Here is a 22,847-nt window from a genome sequence, read left to right on the forward strand (position 1 = left end):
CTTGAACGTCTGCTGAAAATCTCAATGTATTTCATCCTCAGCTTCCTTTTTCTGTCCTACTTCCTACATCCTCAAAGAATTCTTATTAAGTTGGCAGGCATGACTTTTCCTCATGAAGCTATACTGACTCTGCTGGTTTATTTTATGTATTTTTAAATGTTCTACAATAATGTACTTTATAATAGTCTAATATTTTCTCAATAACAGACATTAACTTTATTGGCTTATTAATTTTTTAAAATCTTTTTCTTAAAATAGAGATGTTACATTGGCAGTTTTCCGATCCTCTAGGCCTTTTCCAGAATCTAAGGATTCTTGGAAGATTACTACCCATGGATCTACTGCCTGAGTAGCTACTTCCTTTAGTATCCTACGATGTATCCCATTAGGCCTAGGGGACCTCTTAACATTTAGTCGAGTTAGTTTCCCTAGCACTTTTTCTGTGGTGATAATTATTGTATTTACTTCCTGTCCTGAGTCCATAAGCCGTAGGAGCCTGTGCAAATCGAGTCTGCTCTGCCATTTAACGAGAGTATGGCTGATCTGATCATCCTTTTCCCCATAATTTTTGCTTCCCTTACCAATCAGAAATCTATCATTTCTTTTTTGCCTCTTGATTATTTAGTAATTTTGAAATGCCTTTGATGCCTTCTACTGCAAAGTATTTATTCAATTCATCTGTCATTTCCTGATTCCCCATTATTATTTCCTGTGCTCATTTTCTAAGGGGTCTAATGTTCACTTTAGCTTCCATCTTCCTTTTTCTATGTTTAAAGAAGCTCTTACTTTCTGTCTTGATATCTTGCAAGTTTGCTATGAGTATTTATCATCATCCTTTTTTTTATTGTCTTTCAATGGATTTTAAAACTTTTGGAATCGTCTTGCTTACCGCTAATCAATTTTCGATGTAGTTAGTAATTTGAAATCAACCAGTACTAACATGCCAGTTTTACCTAGTGGTCTTACAAGTGTTGTCAGTCCTTTGATTTTTACATGAATAAATCTCTCAAGGAAAGTAAACAAAATATGTGGAATGATTGAACGTTGAAAGACAAAATACATTCACTCAGGGCAGCAATCTATGGAACGAACTTACATAGGAACAGGAGTGGGCCATTTGGCCCCTTGAGCCTATTGTATTATTCAAAGAGATAATGACTGATCCGTGGTCTAACTCCATACAGCTGTCTTTGCCCCATGTATCTTAACAAAATTTGCTTCCAGTATTGTCAAATATCAATTCTGAATTCTGGAAGATTGACTATGTTCAACAGTATTGAAGAAGATTGTTGAAAATTATGTGAAGTGTTGTGATTAATTAAATACTTTGCATTGGATGTATTATAAGTAATTGGTAAAATTATAAACTGAATGTTAAATAATGTGAATTATTTACTCTATTGCTATGAAGTTTTTTGTTTCTGCGACAGCCCAAACAAAGAATGCATGCCAACCCCTCAAGAATATTACTGGCATAAAAGCCTAACTTTTGGTTTAAAGATTTGGTCTCAAAGTTTTAATTTTTAGTCAAGTATGTAAACTAAAAGGTATATGTGGTAAACCTGCATCATAAATTATAGTCAGATCAAATTTTATTGTCCATTGAATTTTAGTTTACATAGAAAAATAGGATCAGTGACTGAGCAGGTGTCTTATTTGCCATAAATCAGTTGTCCTAGCCAATGCCTTATACTCCAGATGTTTTGAATTGTCACATTTTACAAATAAGCACTTTTATCAGCTTTTGCAAATTAAAGGACCTCAGGAGAAGGAACCAGTCTTTTTGTTTTAGAATTCCTAGCCATTATCAGTTGAACAATTTTTAAAATACTTTTTCACTGCTGAGTCAAGATTGGAAACTATTGATTAGATTCACTGATTAGATTCCCTACAGTGTGGAAACAGGCCCCTTGGCCCAACAAGTCCACACCGCCCCTTGATATATCCCACCCAGACCCATCCCCCTATAACCCACACACCCCGAATATTACGGGCAATTTAGCATGGCCAATCCATCTAACCTGCACGTATTTGGACTGTGGGAGGAAACCCACGCAGATACGAGGAGAATGTGCAAACTCCACACAGGCAGTCACCCAAGGCTGGATTTGAACCCAGGTCCCTGGCACTGAGACTGCAGTGCTAACCACTGAGCCACCGTGCCACCCCAAATTAATGTTCTTTTATTTGAAAAATGAAAATGTTGATGAAACTGCTCAGAACTACAGAAGAATTGAGAATAGGATCAACAATCATTTTTAATAGATGTGGAATTTGTGAATTTGCTATACAGCCAATTCAGAAATGTCTTTTTTATCTTTCAGTGATCCATCACAGAGTGATTCAAACTCAAAAGACTTTTGGATGAACATGCAAACTCTCACTGCCTACCTCAAAAAGCTGGCTGAACAGAACCCATCTTCCTCCTATTATAACGTGGATATATTAAAATATCAGGTAAAGCAAGCAATGAAACAAATCATTACTCCTCTCTGATGAAGGGTCTTAGGCCCAAAAGGTCAGCTTTTGTGCTCCTGAGATGCTGCTTGGCCTGCTGTGTTCATCCAGCTCCACACTTTGTTATCTTAGATTCTCCAGCATCTGCAGTTCCCATTATCTCTCTCCATTACTCTGCAATGTGTATTTTTTCAGTGTATCTTCAGATTTGCCAGATCTAGTTTCTGAAAGAACCAAATTGAGCACTTTTTGTAATACTGCTGTTACAGAAAGCTTACCGATGCATTGAAGTAGTGAAGATAAATAGCACTGTTTTTAGCTTTTTTAGCTTTCATGATGCAATGAAATGTTGGATTACATTGGCCTAAGTTCTCTGAGGTTTAAAGAATGAGAAGCAGTCTTATTGAGGGATACATGATTCTAAAAAGGCTTGATTGGATGGATGTTAGGAGATTATTTCTGCTGATTAGGAATCTGAAACATGAGTATAGTTCTTGGCTCCTCATCCTATCATTCAGGATTGAAATGAGGAAAGGTTACTTAACTCAAGATGTTCTAAATCTATGAATGTATTTTATCGAAGATGATTTTGTATGCTGTATTGCTTGTTATGGACCAGACCAACCACCTTCAAAATGTATTCATCAGAATCTAGACCCTAACTTTTCCTACATTAAAGATAAGTGGAAGGTGTTGTGTTCCAAATGCAATTTGATTGGTCAAACTACCAGATTTGAGGCAAAACACACGCTTTATTCATACATTGTAGTTAAAATGCAATAAAAGAAAAGAAAGTTGGTATCACTTAACTCTATTGGAAAACTTAACAGAATAGTAGATTATTAATGCTACTAATTAACTCTTCCGATATAGTAGCATTCCATAAACACACCTTTGACAAAAGCAAATTTACAAAAACAGGTTATCTCACATGGGATTACAGCAGCAGGAAGAGAACCCCCAGCTTTTAGCTGTATCTGAGAAAGGAAAGAAACAGCTTCCACATCTTCAAGACCCCAGCCACAACTGTTACTGAAAATCTAAAAACCCTGGCTCCTGTGTGATCCTGTTCTATCCATTCAGGTTGTTTTTGTTAGTTCTACTTTTTAAAAATAACTCAAGGCCTCATGTGTTTACTTTATTGGATCCAAATAGCCAGCTTGGAATCTCTGTCTTAAAACCTCTTTTCAAACAAAAACCTGCATAAATTACACCTCGTAACGCCATTGTATCATCACACACCAAATGCATTTAGTTTCTGAAAGAACTGAAGAAATGTGGGAGATGGCAAGAAATTGAAATTGAAGCCAGAATTCAGTCATGATCATACTAAATGGTAGAACAGGCTTTGATGGACCACATGGTGTACTTTGACTCCGATATCTTCTGTTCCTACGTTTGCATAATTCTATGCCATTTGAAGGGCTATTGCGATGCTGGATGAATTATACAACTTTATACTTGACATTCTAGGGTTTGTATTTCAGAATAGAGGCAGATGGATGAGGGTCAATTCTGTAACTTTAGTTTTGAAAGGTCAGAAAGTCATTTGATGACCTGAATACATCAGTTTTATAAAAGCATGTGATTGCAGTTGAGTATCCAGGAGAATTGCATGTAATGTTCATGAATAAAATGTTTATGCTGTTGGGTTGATGAAATGCACAGTAAAAACATTAAGGTGATTAGCTTAGTTTTGGTTTCAGAAAATTCAAAGTTTTAGTTCAAAATAACCCAAAGTTCAGTTCAGAAGGTAGAACAGTTGCTTGAAACAGGAGAATCAAGAAGGTCAGGGGAAGCATTTGCTCAAGTTTAAATATTTTAGGTTGGAGTTTCCAAAGCAGAAGAGTTTAGACAGAAGTCTTCACATTGTTTGAACTGAAAATGTTTAGGCTATCCAAATTTTGAGAGGTAATGCCAGCAGATCTGGAAAGAAATAAAAACAAAGCTGCAAAAACAGCTTAAAGGAACAAAACTGGAAAGTGTCACTTAAGTAAAGATTCAAAAGCTGAAGTGAGTGTTATATTTCTGAGATTGAGTGCCTGTTATGAATGGTGTTGAGGAACAAGTTGAAACTTTGTAATATGTGTGTGTGCATATATGTAAACTTGTTAAGTTGTTACAGTACAACTGCAGTCACATGTGACTTTCCATAACTAACCACATTAACTATAAAAATTAAATATGTACTCTATCAAGCCATCTTACATTCTAGGATCTGACGTGTCTAGTATTACCATCAACTGAGATCATAACATTTTCTTAATAGTAATGATTATATTAAAATTTAAGTTTCCTTAAAGCCGCTATGGTTCTTCATTCAATAAGTGCATAATACCTTTAAGATGTACGTTGTATGATTAGTTTATATATAAACCAAAGTGCATTTTGACTCTTGCCATTGAGCTATGAGGTGAGTAGTTGAACAAACTTGACCTCTTGGCTATAGTTGTGTATTAACACTCTTAAAGAGTAGAACAGACTTCTATATTTTTGTTTTAATTAAAATCATGTGGAACATTAAAGTAAATTAATCCTCTTGCAAACTACTAAATCTGTGTCAAGGAGCACTACACCCTGAGCTAAAAATTCAAACTATTTTGAATGTCATGTAAAGTTCAGCATTTTTGTACTAATGAAAAGCATATGTTTTGCATTAGAGTTTATGAATAATGCTCCAGAAGAAAGAAGTTAGCTCAGTTCCTGAATGATGAGTATGCAAAATGTTCTTTGCTTCTGTCCTTCCCACGCCCTCAAATAAAATCTTAGAACATATGCTATGTGTAGCAAATTAATCCTTAATAGCTTGTTATTCTGCATTTGTAGAACTTCTAATTAGAAATCTTAATATTATTGGAAATGCTTACAAAATGCAAATAATATTTTAACTTTTCCCAGGACAAGCTGCTGCTGTTGCTGCCTTTTTGAGATGCTTAAACAAAACATTAATTCAGGAAAAAAATATTTTTAGAATGGTCACTTAGTTTTCAAGACAAATTGATAAATTTTAAAATATCATCTGTATTTGCAGCCAGTTGAATGATAGAAAGGAACAACAATTAAGGTTCATTCATTTATGTTTGTGGAAAATAAAATCTTTATTGTAAAATAGATAGTGTTTTGCATGATTTGCATCAATTGTTCTCTTTGGCCTCTTCAAACAAATCCGTGTAATCTGAAGAGAACTTCTGAGTGCCCTGATCTTTCTGTATGTCTGATTGTGTATGTCTCTCTCTGTTGCTCAGGTATCTTCCAATGGTATTCAGTCAACACCACTAAACCTAGCTACCTATTGGAAGTGCAGTCTTACCACTACAGACATTCGAGTGGACTACAAATACAACCCAGAAGCTATGGTTTCTCCTTCTGTGTTATCAAATGTCCAGATTTTGATGCCCGTAGATGGTGGAGTTACCTGCATGCAGTCACTGCCCACAGCTATTTGGTACTGAATTCATTTTACAAAAACCTTTTATTCATTTTATAAGAATTTTACTAAACAAACAAAGAAAAAGCATTTTGATGCGTGTAGCTTATTTAGAGAAATATTTAAAGCTTAGTTGACCTATTAAGACCCCCCCCTTTAAGATGCATGCTCCATTTACTATTAACAATCTATGGCAATGTCTTTGTTTCGTCTTGCGTATCAAACGTCTCCCTTCTTCCTTGACTGGTAGGAGCTGCAGCGTAAGAAGGTTAGAGCAGATTTTCTGTAATGTTACTAGGGATGAAAGATTTTAGTTGTGCAGAGTTACTTAAAAAAAAAACTGGGGCTGTTCTTCAGTCAAAGCAAGAAAAGTAGAGTTTTGCTAAAGGTGTTCAAGCTTACAACTGATTTTGTTGGGGCATATGAGGAGGAAATGTTTCCAGTGAGGCTCACCTTTTGAGATGTTATTAGGCAAAAGTGTAATAGGAGCAGGTGGAACCTGAATCCAGGACTCCTTATCCAGAGCTAAGGGTGCTATTCATCTGTTGATTGTTAGATCCCAGTGGTGGTGAGATGAGTTAGGTGAACATTTATTTCACACTCAAGCATCTTAAGTGAGGAAACCCCCATGAATCAGGATTATGCAGGGCATCAAGCAAGATAAGAAACTAATGTTCTGTGGAGTTTGCATTGTTGGTTCCTGTTCTAACATATGTGTATAAGTGCTAGCATATTCATACATTTCATTTGTTCACCCGACGTTGATTCAGGAATGCAGAACAGAAGAAGGCCTTATGGAAACTGTCTGAAATTTCAGAGAAATCTGAAAATGGAGGTAGGTAGAATATGTGAATCACAACTTTTCATTTCTCAATTTGCTCCCAACGATGAGTGCGTTTTCATTTTTAGAACTAAATTAAGAAAATTAAGCTGTTATTTATGCATCATTGAGGCCGGTGATAATTGTCCAACCTTTGTCACAAACACTAATGGTGATGCAAATTTCCTTCCTTGTTACTTTCTCAAGACCAAACTGTCAGAGATATGGACACCTTTTTAAGTTGGATGAAGGTGCTCAATTCCATCTCCACAAAGTCACCTATTTCCATCTCTAACGATATGTCCCTTCATTAATAACTGCTCATCTGTCACAGAAACAAGCTGTAACAATACCAGAATTGATTAATCCAGTTCTTTTCTTGTTGACAGAGAACATTAATATCTTTTATTTTAAGTCTTTATGTAATGTAGTAAAAGCATTCCCAAGATGCTTCAGAGAACAATTATGAAACAAACTTTAGCACCCTGTTACATCAGGATAAATTGGAATAGATAACCACATGATTAAGGGGGTAGATTTTTCAGATATGCCTTAATGAGCGAAAGAAGGGGCATGTTATTTGTGGAAGGTGTTCCCAAGCTTTAGAGCCTTGACTGCTGAAATCTAGGTTACCTCTGGGCAGATGAAAGATTTGCATGCTTAAGCAAAAATGAGAGTGCAGATACCTTATGTTGATATGTCAGAGCTGGAAGGATGACCCCATGCGAGGACTTGAAAACAAGAGGGCGAGGACTTCAAACTGAATTTTAAAAAGAGTAGCCACTGTTTACAAGTCTAAATTGAAGACAGTGAAACAGAAAAATTACCAATAGAAAAGTTAAAATTCAAGCAAAGTAAATTAGAATTTCAAGAGAAAGAGAGAGAAATAGTTAATGGAGAAAACAGCAAGCAGGGAAGAAGGGAAATTCAGGAAAAATGGTTTCAGAGATAGTAGGAACTGCAAGTGCTGGAGAATCCAAGAGAACATGGTGTAGAACTGGATGAACACAGCAGGCCAAGCAGCATCAGAGGAGCAGGAAGGTTGACGTTTTGGGCCTAGACCCCCCTTCAGAAATGAGGGAGGAGAAGGGCATTCTGAAATAAATAGGGAGAGGGGGAAGGTGGATAGAAGATGGATAGAGGAGAAGATAGGTGGAGAGGAGACCGACAGGTCAAAGAGGCGGGGATAACCGCTTTGCAGAACACCTACATTTGGTTCGCACTGAACAACTGCACGTCCCCGTCACAAACCATTTCAACTCCCCCTCCCATTCCTCAGACGACATGTCCATCCTGGGCCTCCTGCAGTGCCATAGTGATGCCACCCAAAGGTCTCAGGAACAGCGCCTCATATATTCCGCTTGGGAACCCTGCAGCCAATGGTATCAATGTGGACTTCACAAGCTTCAAAATCTCCCCTCCCTTTTCCGCATCCCAACACCAGCCCAGCTTTTCCCCACCTCCCACCTACCCCTCCTCCCACCTCAAGCCCCACCCCTATCTCCTACCTACTAACTTCATCCTATCCCCTTGACCTGTCTGTCGTCCCTGGACTGACCTATCTCCTCCCTAACACCCCACTTACACTCACCTTAACTGGCTCCAACCCCGCCTCTTTGACCAGTCTGTCTCCGATCCACCTATCTTCTCCTCTATCCGTATTCTATCTGCCTCTTCACCTCCCCCATTTCTGAAGAAGGGTCTAGGCCCAAAACGCCAGCCTTCCTGCTCCTCTGATGCCGCTTGATCTGCTGTGTTCATCCAGCTCTACACCTTGTTATTTCAGGTAAATTGGTTTGAGTAGAGACAAGAGCAGGAAACATATTGTGTCCCATGAAGATGCGATGGGCTCAGACTTAAGGTGGAGCCAGTTAGTTTGCTCATTTAGACCATAGCACAGTACAGGGCCTTCAGCTCACGATGTTTGCCAAACTCTTACCCTAAATCTAAGACCTATCTAACCATCACCCCTACCTTATACTATCATCCATATGCCCATCTAATAGCTGCTTAAATGCCCTTAATATGGCCAACTCCACTACCCACAACAGAGCTTGAGGAGACAGAGCTGACGGCTTTCTTTGCCTCTTCTGAGCTGATAGCACAGAAATTTATGGGGCCAGTCGAACATTGGTCTGTACTAATGCAGACTGGGCTTTTAGGGCGAGGCACAAGGCTTACTCCCTCTTGCCTGAGAAAATTGTCAGGCAATTACAAGGTAGTAAAAGTGGTTATCTTAAGTGTATACCAGTTAGTGCGAGAGGGTGCCCACAAAAACTGTGTCCTAAAGAAATAGCCTGAACAGACATATCTGGAGTTTCGAAACCATTCTTCTTGAAGAACTTTAAAAACTACACCCCATTCCCAATAAAGATGTTGTTGAGGAACAGAGTGTAACTGGATCAGGTGGACAGCCATGTTGGTGGATGGTTGAGCTGATCCACAAACTCCTAATCCAAAAGAAACCCTCCCCTAGTCACCACCTTCCAAATAGAAAGAATAGAGGCAGAGAGAGTGTAGAAATCTGAAAACCCATGGGAGAGAGGGAAATTCTGGGAGCTGTTGTCAGGATACAAAAGGTAGCACTGAGATGAAATTTAAGCTCAAGAAACATGTATGTTTATGGCTGAAAGGTAGGCCATGTCCAGTACAACTGCTGGAAGGCTACGAAAAGTCAGTAGGATTTGCTGGGGCACAATGCACTGTGTAGGGACTGGCCATTTGTCAGAAAACATAGCAGATCAGGCTATGGCTATGACTATAACTGCAAATCGCTGTAAAGGCACTGCGAGAGTGTAGATGAAATTAAACAAATCCGTCAGAGTTACCAGGATTTTACGTCTAAAGAAAGTGTGGCCAAATTTCTCCAGGGTAAGACAGGAAAGCCAGTAGTAATACTGAGAAATACTGGACCCAACGAAATTCTACTGCTGGGAAATGTCTTGACTCCCCATCAGTGAGTACAGTAATTGCCACGGTGCTGGTAAGTGGGATTGAAGATGGACAGATGCCCATCTCTTGTTAGGAACATAAGAACAGGAGTCGGCCATTCAATTCTTTGAGCCTGCTCTGCCATTCACGAAGACCATGGTTGAACTATGGTGTGACTCCTTGTGCCTGGCTTGGACATTTGGTACCCTTGCTTAATAAATATCTATCTATCTTAAATTTAAATTTAACAATTGAATTAACATCGACTGCCATTTGAGGTAGAGTGTTCCCAACCTCCACTGTTTGCCGGTAGATGTGCTTTCTAACATCTCTCCTGATTGGCCTGGCCCTAATTATGGCCTATGGCTGTAGAATTTTCAACCAGTCAAAATAGTTTATCTACCCAGTCTCTCCCTATTAGTATCTTGAAGACCTCAAATACAGCACCCCTTTAACCCTCTAAATCCTAGTGTAAAGGCCTAACTTATCTAGTCTTTCCTCATGACTTAACTCCTAAAGTACAGGTATCATCCTTGTAAACCTGCATTGAACGCATTCCATCCTTCCTGATGTGTGGTGTCCAGATCTGCTCTCAGTACTTTAAGTGGCATCTAACTATTTTTTATTTTATATAACTGCAGAATACTGTCTGTATCCTTAAACTGCAGCCTTTTAGATATGAAGGCCAGTATTCCACTAGCCTTGACTATTTTCTGTATTTGTTCTTGGCGTTTTAAATAGCTATGCATTTGAGCCACCCCCCACCCCCCCCCACAACCCTGCCAATCTCCTTGGACATCTGCTGTATTTGTACAATCTGCAAAAAATACCCTGATTTATCTTCCTTCAGTCTAAAATGGATAAGCTCACGCTTGCTTATATTTAAGATCCACCTGCCACAGTTTTGCTCATTCACCTAATCTATCAATGTCCTGATATATTTTTATGCTGTCATCAACATTGTCTACAATGTTGTCCAATTTTGTGCTGTCAGCAAATTTGAATATTTGACCTTTTTATGCCATTATCCAAGTCATTAATGATATTGTGAGTAATTAGACCCCAACACACATCCCTGCAGGACACCCCTGGTCAGGTCCTGCCAAGTTGAGTGGTTACTCGTTATTCCAACTTCCTTGCTTTCTGCCACTCACCAATTTCCTGGGTGCACATGCGTAACAACCTGTGCCAGAACCAGTGAGAGTTATCCCTTGTTTGCCTGTGGATAGAATCAACATGCTCCTTGGCAGTGACCTGGTGGGATCAAAGGTAATATCATCTCCACTGTTGTGTGAAAAGTCAGCTGAGGTCAAGGAGTCTCAATAGCTAAAGGTGAAATGCCAAGCATTTGCTTGACAATATTGTCAGATGATCTGTTGCCTAACAGACTAAACCGGTAGAGGCTAAGGTGGCTCTGCAGACGGAAGACCCTCAAATCCGGTTATCTGAAACCTTTTTCTTGGGTGCCTAGAATATCCCAGGAGGTAATAATTAGAATTTCTTCAGTGGCAGCTCACTGAGCTGACCCAAGGTTAAAAACAATAGTTCTGATTGCTCACACTGAAACGGAAGCAGAAACTGTCCCTGAATATTATTATATTAAAAATGATGTGCTGATATGGAAATGGAGATCTGCAAGTAATGAACGAACAGTGACACCAAAATATCATAGGGTAATATTTTAGCTTGATCATGGAATTCCAGTGGCTTAGCTTGTTAGTATACAATATATGCAAAACCCAAGTCCACATCAGCCAGCATTTCTGGCCACAGTTCCATAGAACATAATAGGGTTTTACACAGAGTTTTGTAGTACCTGCCATGTTGCAGGAAAACTGTACCTGCAATAAACTCACACCTATGACTCTCATGCCACTTGTTCCCCTATATGTCAAAACGTCAGTGAGGGAATTAACCAAATTCTTCATCAAATCTGGTCTTCCCACCAAGATCCAGTAAGTTCAGGGCTCATTCTGAACCTTCTGAACAAACCTTTCATTTGCTTTATTATTGTCAGATGTACCGAGATACAGTGAAAAGTTTTGTTTTGTGTGCAGTACAGGCAGATCATACTATACAAAGATCATAGGCTGATAGAACAGAAAAAGGAATACAAAGCTATGGCTGCAAAGAAGGTGCACAAAAAGCAAGATTAACATTAGATTTGAGATCTGAGGGGTCCATTCAGAAATATAATAAGTGAGGAAGAAGCTGTTCTTGAACCTGTTGGTACATGTGTTTAAGCTTTTGTATCTTCTGCCTGACAGAAGAGTTTGGAAGACGGTATAACCAGGGTGGGAAGAATCTTTGATAATAAAATGTGAGGCTGGATGAACACAGCAGGCCAAGCAGCATCTCAGGAGCACAAAAGCTGACGTTTCGGGCCTAGACCTCTCTGATGAAGGGTCTAGGCCCGAAACGTCAGCTTTTGTGCTCCTGAGATGCTGCTTGGCCTGCTGTGTTCATCCAGCCTCACATTTTATTATCTTGGAATCTCCAGCATCTGCAGTTCCCATTATCTCTGGGAAGAATCTTTGTTAGCTGGCTTTCTGAGGCAGCGGGAAGTATACATTGCGTGATGGACTGGGATGTGTTTACAACTCTAGTTTGTTATGGTCCTGGGCAGAGTTGCTGTACCAAGCCGTGATGCTCCAGATAGAATGCTTTCTACAGTGCATCTTAGACCCCTTATGGGCATGCCAAATTTCCTTAGCCTCCTGAGGAAAAAGAGGTATTGTTGTGCGTTCTTGACCATTGCATCAACGTGGGTGGTCCAGGGCTTGTGCAGAACTTAAACGAGCCTGGTTAGAATTGAAAAGACAATATTGATCAAGGCTAAGAGAACGATTGAATATGTGTGACATTATGTTCGTTATTTTATATATTTAATTATTTTTCATCCTTTGTAATGAAATGAAATGGATCACATTTCATTTGTTCTATGGTAATATGATGACAGATCAGGACCCAAAGTGTTATCAACAACTTTTAAACTTTTAATTCTAAGAATGTGTTTCTCAAAAGAAGATTGCTGCCGACAAAATGAGACTGCAGGTTAAATTCATTGCTGTCTGGCAAAGACCTGTGTGGAACCTGTGGAATGTCACTCCTGTAAATGTCCAGGAGCTTTGTAAGATAGAGGTACAACAGAAAGAGATAACAAGCGGCTGACTTATTCTCCCCTCACCTCCAACCCAACCACATAAAAAAGCCACACCTTGTAGATATTTCTCATGTTTTGCCCTTCCAAAAATACATAAAGAAAAATCTTACAAACTGGCTCCACCCCAATCTATGTAGGCTAATAGAAGAAGGTGTGCTAGTGAACTGACGTATTGCTGTGTAGGGATAGTAAGAACTGCAGATGCTGGAGAATCTTGAGTTAAAAAGCTGTAGAGCTGGATGATCACAGCAGGCCAAGCAGCATCAGGGGAGCAGGAAGGCTGACGTTTCGGGCCTACACCCTTCTTCAGAAAAATTTCACAAAGTTTCACAAAAAACATTCTAGGCCCGAAACGTCAGCCTTCCTGCTCCTCTGATGTTGCTTGGCCTGCTGTGATCATCCAGCTCTACAACTCGTTATCCCATTGCTGTTTAGCCGGAGTTTGAACACCAGTGCACTGTGAAGGTCACAGTCAAAGAATCACCCACTGGTCACTTTTGGGTTGTAGGTGAAAGGATTCTGTACTGAGTACTTGAAGTTGACTAACCAGCAAATCAGTCTGAAAGACTCACTCTGAGAGCTGCCAGCCAACTACCACAAATAGGAGACAGGACAAAAGAATTTCAACGAACTGTAACTATAAGAGCTCTGAAGTTAACTTCAGCTGTCAATGTTGCACCATCTGATTTTCACAAACCTCTCATAGAAACTGATCCAGGCATCTTTTAACTTTCATTTTCCTTTTCTCACTTTTTATTCCTTATTTGTGTGTGTTGTGTTATTGTTTATTTGCTATTAGTAACTAATAAGTTCTTTTGTTAAGTCAGGAAAGTCTAGTTAACATGTCTTCTATTAAGAAGGAAGGGATCCGTTTTAAATTAACCCAATTGCAATCAACCAAGGGCACAAGTGAATAAAACGGGATGCCAGTTCAACCCTCCACAGCTAAGAGCTTTACAATTAGGAGCATTTGTGTGAAACTGTAATAATTTTGGCACCCCACCCAATGACATACAGAAAGCACATGGAAAATGGAGGAGAGAAGATTGGAGTGCAAATCAACTTGAAGGTCCCGTGGTATTGACTTAGTTTATATATTGGTACTAAGGTGACTGCCTTGGTTTTGTTCAAGCGTAGCCCCAGTTTACTCTCAAATTGCTCATGTGAGCATGGAGCATTGACCAACTATTTTCAAGTTTGGTGACAAACGCAGCAATGAACTAAATCCAGAATATATTTGAAGGGTAGCATATGAAAGGATGTGCTGATGGAAGTATTTATTTGAGAGCTGTTAAGGAGGGAGTTCCAGGATTTTGGGCCAGTAATGAATTTGTTTACATCCATTAGTGCGCACTGAACGTCTCCTATACTTTCAGGTTCTGGATCCCTCAGAGCAAAATTTGACGTGTCAGAAGGTCCAACCAAGCCATCAACTCTTGCAGTCCAATTTCTCAGTGAAGGATCCACACTATCAGGAGCAGATGTGGAGCTTGTAGGCACTGGTTACAGACTTTCTTTAATAAAGAAGAGATTTGCTACAGGTAAGAGCTGTAGATCTTCTGGATTTCTAGATACAGTTGAACAATCATGGAATGGCTTCTTGAAATTTTAACAGACAAGTACAGTACGGTTTTTGTTGTATATGTTTCTTGCCTCATAATCTAGAAATTAATTCAAATCCCGCCATGAGAGTTGCAAATTTCGGTTCAGTCTTTAGATATGGTGAGCTTGTTTCTCCACGTGAGAGAATCTATAAAAAAGGTCACCATCTCAGGATGACGGTCAGTCATTTAGAGTAGAAATGAGGAAACATTTCCAATCTCAGTTGTAAGTCTTTTGGAATATGCCTCAGAAGATTGTAAATTCTCAGTACCTGAGTGTATTCAACACCAAAGTCAATATTTTTCTGAGTGCTAATGTAATTAAGGATTTAGAGATAGAATGGGAAAGTGTCAGTCATGATCTTATTGAATGATCTACAAAGTTCTCATTGACTGGTTGCTGCTGTAGACTTATTACTGCTCCTATTCCTCTGTTCTGCATTATATAACTAACAAATATGCACACCGCATGTTAACAAATGTATTTAGGTGGGGTGGGAATGGCAACTGAATTTAAAATGCTCAGGCATCATTAGATCAACAATCTGGGAGTAAAATACTACAGATGTTGGAATTTTTACTCTGAAGAGTCATCTCGACTCAACTTTAGCTTGCTCTCTCTCTCTGTGGATGCTGCCTGACCCACTGTGATTTCCAGTACTTTCTGTTTTCAGTCAGATCATTAGTCTGTTGGTTTGGAGTCTTAATAAAATTATACAAGGGATTAGTCTGACCACACCAAAAATACAGTGAGTGATTTTGACCACCTTATCTAGGGAAAGATATACAGCATTGGAAACAGTCCAGAGAAAATTCACTAGTTTGATCCCAGGCGTGAAGATAGTTTCTCATGAGTAAAAGGAGAGGTTGAGTAGATTGGACCTGTGTACACTGGAGTTGAGAAGAATGAAAATCAACCTTTATTGAAACAAGATTCTAAGGTACTTGACACAGTAGATACGTTAAGGTTGTTTCCCCTTGCAGGAGAGTATAGGACCAGAGGGGGCAATCTCAGAATAAGGGGTCTCAACATTTAAATCAAAGCTGAAAAGGAATTTCTTTTCTCGGAGGCTAAGGAATCTGTGAAATTCTTTTATCACAAATGACTTTTGCAGCTGGGTTGTTAGGTATAGTCAAGGCTGAAATAGATAAATTTTTCATCAGTAAGGAAATTGAGAGTCATGGAGAAAATGGGGAAAAAGTAGAGTGGATTTGATCTCAGCCATGACCTCATTGAACAGCCCATCAGACTTGATGTGCCAAATGCCCAACTTCAGCTCTATGTCTTATGGTCTTACAATCTTCTGACCTCAAACCTATCTGCAGTGGATATGTCAAAGAATATTCTTTAAAAACTACTTGAGAAAGTACTTGAGTAACAGCATCCTATGGTGTTTTTCAAGATGTTGATATTTTTGGTTTACATTTTTATTTCTTGTTCTTAGCATCAGTTTCCACAGAATTGAATTTAGTCTCTCATCCACCAGAGTTTAACTTAATCTGCCGTCAATCTTGACTAGTATATCACAACAATCTGGTCTTAATTTCAGATGGAAAGGACTTTTAACAGTTTTTATAATCCCACCTGATGATACTACTGGACAAGCCAGACCCCAGAATGAAACTTGACTTGAGACGTTTTTATTTGTTTGGTTATTTAACCTCATGGTCAGTCACTGAGACATATTTAGAAAGGTTGCAGATTTTCTGTAGCAAAATTGCATAGCTTACTATACAAAAGATACACGATCAAATCACAGCAGGCCTTAATGAAAGGGAAATCAAACCTGGCAAATTTACTAGAATTATTTGAGGAGGCTACCAGCAGAAGAGAGAATGAGAAAGTAATGAAGGTATTATATTTGGATTTTCAGAAGTCATTTGATAAGGTCCACACTTTTTAATCCATTCACGGGATGAGGGTATCACTGGCCAGCGTTTATTGTCCATCCCTAATTGCGCAGAGGCCAGTTCACAGTCAACCACCTTGATGTGGGTCTGGAGCTACTTGTAGGCCAGACAAGGTAAAGATGGTAGTTTCCTCTCCCAAAGGACTTTAGTGAACCTGGTGAGTTTTTCTGACAATTGACATAGATTCATGGTCATCGTTAGATTTTTATTTATTTCAAATTCCACAGTCTGATGTGGTAATACATTAACATTGATACAGGATTGGCTAATCAATACAATACAGGCCCAATCTATTCCCAAGAGTGGACATTTTCAAAATGGAAACCTGTAACTAGTGGTGTGCCATATACATTGCTGGTTCCACAGTTATTTGCAATATATATTAATGACTCGGTTGAGGGAAATGAACGTACAATTGCCAAGATTGTGGATGACACAAAAATAGGTGAAAACGCAAGTGGTGAGGATGATACAAAATATCTGCAGAGGGTTATAGATGGGTTAAGTGAGTGGTCAAAAACTTGGCAGATGGAATCTAAAGTAGGGAAATGTGAGGTGATCTACTTTTACAGGAAGAATAGAGGAACTGAATATTATCTAAACAGAGAAAAAATGCAAAAAGTTAAAGAATCTCAAAAGGCTAGCATCCAAGTTTATCAGTTCATAGGGAAGGCAGATGAAATGTGGCCTTTATTTCAAAGGGGGTAGAGTATAAAAGTGGGGAGATTTTGCTAAACTATACAAGGCACCTGTCAAACCACAGCTGTGAACAACTCTGTGCCCCTTATCTAATGTACTATATATATTGGCACTGAAGGCAGTCCCGAGAAAGTTTCAGTAATACCAGATATGGAGGGAATGTCTTACATGGAGAGGTTGAGTGGATTGGGCTTGTACCCGTTGGACTCATGGGCGGCACAGTGGCTTAGTACCTTACAGCACCAACTTCAGTCCTCAGGCAACTGTCTGTGTGGAGCTTGCACGTTCTCCCCGTGACTGCATGGGTTTCCTCCGGGTGCTCCAGTTTCTTTCCACAATCCAAAGATATGCAGGCTAGGTGAATTGGCCATGCTAAATTGCCCACAGTGTTCAGGGATGTGTTGATTAGGTGGGTTACAGGGAGGTGGACTGGGTGGGATGCTCAGAGGTTCAGTATGGACTTCTTGGGCCGAAGGACCTGTTTCTACACTGTAGGGATTCTGTGATGATTTTGTGATGGAATACAGAAGAACAAGAGGCAACCTAATTGAAACATGCAAGTCTTCGAAGAATCATGTCAGGATAGATGCATAAAGGTTGTTTACTCTTATAGGAGAGTCTAGGACCAGAGGCATGATCTCAATGAGGAGGAATTTCTTGCCTGATCATTGTGAATCTATGATATTCTTTACCACAAAGTGCTGTCATTAAGTATATTCAAGACTGAGATAGACAGATTTTTAATTAGTAAAGGAACCAAGAGTTATGGGGAAAAGGCAAGAAGTGGAGTTGAGGATTATCAGATCAGCCATGATCTCCATCTGACCGTAACAAATGGGAGCAGGAGTAGGCCATTCAGCACCTCGAGCTTTTTGTGCCATTCAGTAGGATCATGACTGATCTCAGTTCCTTAAATCAACTTTCCTGCCTTTTACCATTAACCCTTGATTTCCCGAGTGATCAAGGAGTTCCAGGGACTCTGAGATAAGAAAGTCCTCCTCAGTTCAGTCTCAAATGGGCACCCCTTAATTTTGAGACTATGCCCTCTGATTGTACATTCTCCTATGAAGGGATACATCGTCTCAGCATTTACCCTCTCAAGCTCCTTAAGAATTCGGTATATCACAACACGATCACTTCATTCTTCTGAACTCTAGTGAGTAGAGTTCCAACTTGTTTAGCCTTCGATCATAAGACAGTCCCTCTATTCTGGGGTCATCCTAGTGTACCTTCTTCAAACTGCCTCCGTTGAAACAATATCTTTCCTTGAATAAGGGGATAAAAACTGCTGACAGAACTCCAGATATGCCCACACCAGCACCTTAGAGTCATATAGCCCTTAGGCTCCAATCATCTCTGCCGACGAGGTTTCCTAAACTGAATTAATCCCATTTTCTTGCATTTAGCCCATATCCCTCTAAATCTTTTTTAATCCATGTACTCGTCCATATGTCTTTTAAATGTTCTAATTTTACCTCCCTCCACCATTTCCTCTGGCAACTTATTCCATATGTGCACCACTGTGTGGTTTTGTGTGGAAAAACTTCTGTCTGAGGTCCCTTTTAAATCATTCCCCATCACCTTAAATCTATGTCCTCTAGTTTTGGACTGTCCTCTCCAGGGGAAAGGACTTTTGTTAGTCACCTTATCTATGCCCCTCATGATTTTATAAACCTCTATAGGGTCACCCTTCAACCTCCTCCGCTCAGGGAAAAGTGTCCTAGCCCCTCAACCTCTCCTTACAACTCAAACTTTCTGGTCTTAGTCATATTCTTGTAAATCTTTTTTTATTTTGCACTCTTTTCAGTTTAATAACATCCTTCCTATAGCAGGGCGACCAGAATTGTACATGGAACTCCAAATGTGGTCTTACCAATGTCCTGTACAGCCATAACTTGACATCCCTGCACCTTTTCTTAATGCTGTGACTAATGAAGGCAAGCTTGCCAGCCGCCACCTTCATCTGTTTCAGTCAGGCTTCTTTACTCTTGTACTTCCATCCACTTAAAATCAGGTCCAACATTCCATTAGCCTTCCTGATTACCTGCTGCTGCTTTGCTAGCTTTCTTTGTACTCTCAAGTCTCTTTGTGTTACAGCTTTTCTCCATTTAAATAATACTGTTATTTTGTTCTCCCTTCCAAAACAAACAGCTTTACATTTTTCAATTTTTATACTCCACGTGCCAACTTCTTGCCCACTTATTTAACCTCTTAATATCTTTCTGTAACTTGTCTGTATTCACTACACAACTTGCCTTCCCACCTATTTTTTGAGTTGTCTGCAAGTTTGGCTACAATACATGTACATCTTTCCTCTAAATCCTTAATATATATCGTAATTAGTTTCGGTCCCAGTACAGAGGAGCCACACTGGTCACACGTTGCCAGCCTGGTAAAGAACCCCTTATTCTCCTTTGTGTTTCCTGTCCATTCGTTAGTTTTCTGTCCACAACAGTATAATACCTCCAATGCCATGTTTGAATGACACATTAAACTCACTGGGTTGAATCGCCCAATTCTGATCCTATGTCTAATAGCCTAAGAAAAGAAAAGGCTAAGCTATCTGGGTACGGAAGACAGTTTGCAAAAATCTTAAAATGTTCAGCATTTTCTCTACCTATTTCCCAACATTTGCAACTCCCATGAATTTGAACCTTCAAGTTCTGAGAAGTTACTGTTCTATAGCAAATCTTTCACTTCAATTTAGCTGATTCTCCTCAGTTTCTTTCCTGTGAGATGTCGTGGTGTATTATATGAGTGCTTACAAACTCAGATTTTAGACTTTCTCAGCTTCGAATAAACTTCAGATTTCTAAAAAAAATTCTTGCAGTCTGAAAACTGCATGAACTAAGCTTTTCTACTGAGGTAACCGAGATTTTGAAAGACTTCTATAAGAGAAACTACATTTGCTTCTGACTCCAGTCAAGTCTCCCCTGAAATACGTGTAAACCTTTCAATTTCTGGTTTTCTAACCTAAAATAAATCCACTATTATTTTGAACTGAAAGAAAGCTAAAGGCTTCAATGTTTAGCCATCTGCTGTAAAAACCCAGTATAAACAGTTTTCCATTTGCACGCCACAGGAGGCTGTTGCATTTCTGAGCAATATTTGATCAGTGTTCAAAAACATTGCTCTGAATTTTTTTTCAATGAAAACTTTTCACAAAATTAACCAAAACTCATGCTGCTATTTTGAAATCCAAACACCAAAATGATATGAATATATTTTAAATTATGCAGCTTTCATCACAAGTTGAGCAAAAAAATTGCATTCAACTCTTTTTTTTATTATCCAAAATACAATCTTGCTCTGTTGGGCATTCTGTAGCTTCTGTATTATCATTTGGTTCATGCTATTTACAAATTAATAAATTGCTCAACAGCAATGCTTTTTTAACAGCTGTGCTCAAATTTAGCGGTGGAATGTCATTATTGGGTGTTTTCATTTTAAATTGGATTTCTGCTATTTATGTCTGTTGGATATGTTGAGTGTATCTGAAGAAAGTGTTAATTGTTTTCTCTCTTGAACAGGCCGATACATGGCAGACTGCTGACAGTTCCATCAGCACCTTGAGTCTCAGTGAAGGACAAGTTTGCTGTCAGGTGTTTATTTTGATGGTACATTTGTACTTGCCTTCCAGTTCCAAATAGTACTGCATTCAAGAGTACACAATGGACAAGAAGAGTATTTTCAAGGATATGAAAATTTTAAAACCTAAATTCTGCCTTTGCCTGTTTCAGTAATTGGATTATGAGGAAAATCCATGTTACACAATTTAAATATGCACTTTCTTTTAGAAAAAAAAGTCATTTTGGGAGAGAATAAGTTGTATTTTTATTACATTAAATTAGCACTGATGTGATTTCCAACACTGTTTAATTTTTTGAAACCTGCAATATTCAGGAAGTATAAAGTAAATGTCTTTGAATACATGATTTTATTTAGACTTTAATGAAGAGCAACAAGTGATCAGTAGTTATGCTGAAAATGTAAAAATGTATAATGTATATCAAACACACAAATATATATGATAGAAGAACCAGCATTAACCATTTGCCTTCACTGTGCTTCTATATTATTGTGTAAACATATATAATTTTACAAATTACCAAGTTTAGTTGATTGTAAGATTTGCTGTTGCAACAAAAAAAGCTTAAAATCAATGACAAATCTATAACGTGCAGAAATTTATATTGGTGAATATGAATTGTTTGACAACCTTTCTGATTTAATGTTCTATTCTTGTGCCATACAAGGAGGTGCTTTTCTGAGGGCGGTACCATATACTACATAAAATAACATAACTCAAACTGAAATGCAAAGTTTGGTCATGATTCTAACCGGAGACTATTTGAATGATGGTGAGTTGTAATGCTTGTTACAGAAGTGGTGAGCACCTCTTAACTTGTACCCCTTTGCAACGATTGTTGGAACTTGGTGGGATGAAAAATCATCTGCAACTATTCAAGTGGCACATAGTTTTCGTAGTCTTCAAATTAATTCTGGAACGTTGCTTCAGACCATTAAGTTATTAGTATATATGGATTGTTAATGCACATCAGGTTGTCAATTTGTTGGTTATTATATTTTAAGTTTCTAAAGATGTGCAGATATAATAAAGACAAGTTATTATATCAATGTTGGTTGCAAAAAATATTTCAAAATTGTGAAAAGGCCCACAATGTCACAAGCAGTACAAAAAAATGAATTCAGAACAAACTACCCAGTTCATTTGCAAGGTGAAGAATACTGAATTGTTTTTATTTACTGTGCAATTAATGAACATATTTCTGTACAATTGAATTATCACTAATCCCTATAAAATTGGCTACCAATCATTTGGGACCGAGTGCCATTACTTTTTTGTCCACTTAGTGCATTCTCTTACTGTGGGCTTCCTGTTGTCAGTATACATGCACTAAAACACCTGTCTATAGTTGAGAATATTTTGTAAAGACTGAGAATGTAGGTGCTGGTCTGCAGTTACAAATAGTACATATTTTTGTTGTCCAGAATGTAGCAGCATTTTTTTTATATATTGTAGGGGTGGTATTCCAGTATTTTTTTTTGAACTGGGAGTGCCTGGATTTATCTGTCCTTTTTAAGTGTACTTGTGTTACTTCAGAAATTAAATAAATGTCATCTGGTGTTTTGCCAGGTCATCTTATTGAGCAAAACTGGAAGTGTTTTTATATCTTGCAAAGTTTCAGGTTAGTTTCTTACTTTGCTGAATTGTATATGCACACATACACAGATAAAAGCCCTTTTAAACACCCCATCATAAAACGTGCTGAAGCTAAGGTTCACTTGCCAGCATTGAGATTTATTTTATGGAAGTTTGTTTATGAAAAAAGTGCCTTTATCTTAATTATTGTGCCACTAGGTTGTTTTCAATGAAAATCCATTAAGCTAATTATTCTTATGTATGAATATTACAAAAATTTGTATATAAAAATGCTACTAATCCTTAAATACTTTTGTATTTGGATTTGGAAGGGAAAATGAATGTGATACAACTGGAGTCTGTGGTAAATAGTGTATTTCAAAAATGTTATTTCTTTTGATGGGCTATTTGCAATAAACTGCAGCCATTGTATTGGGAAACATGAGATATTTGTGTTTTTAGCCTGATAAATGATACTTCTGTTTAACGTGTGATTTGCTATAATACTTCATGTTCACGTAATACTTCAGGTGATCAGGTGAGAGTTAAAATAATCCTGGTTGACCATGCTTGCTCCACCCTTTTTAAACAAGGTATGAAAACAACAAAATATTTAAAGTTTAATTTTATTCATGACTTTCTAGGGTTAGGTATATTATAGGCATTAGCTCCCA

General features: G+C 38.4%; 1 protein-coding gene across 3 annotated transcripts in view; it reads left to right on the plus strand.

The window, feature by feature from the left end:
• fcho2 (FCH and mu domain containing endocytic adaptor 2) overlaps positions 1 to 22,618 on the plus strand; it is a 178,973-nt gene extending 156,355 nt beyond the window's left edge. For all 3 annotated transcript variants that reach the window (XM_059644794.1, XM_059644795.1, XM_059644796.1), the window contains 5 exons: positions 2,325 to 2,457; positions 5,703 to 5,902; positions 6,655 to 6,719; positions 14,175 to 14,339; positions 20,540 to 22,618. In XM_059644794.1, the coding sequence (XP_059500777.1) occupies positions 2,325 to 2,457; positions 5,703 to 5,902; positions 6,655 to 6,719; positions 14,175 to 14,339; positions 20,540 to 20,562 (586 nt within the window). In that variant the 3' untranslated portion in view covers positions 20,563 to 22,618. The remainder of the gene's footprint in view (positions 1 to 2,324; positions 2,458 to 5,702; positions 5,903 to 6,654; positions 6,720 to 14,174; positions 14,340 to 20,539) is intronic.
• Positions 22,619 to 22,847: the final 229 nt, after the last annotated feature.

The sequence above is a fragment of the Stegostoma tigrinum genome, chromosome 3 (assembly GCF_030684315.1).
Source record: "Stegostoma tigrinum isolate sSteTig4 chromosome 3, sSteTig4.hap1, whole genome shotgun sequence".
Taxonomy (NCBI): Eukaryota; Metazoa; Chordata; class Chondrichthyes; order Orectolobiformes; family Stegostomatidae; genus Stegostoma; species Stegostoma tigrinum.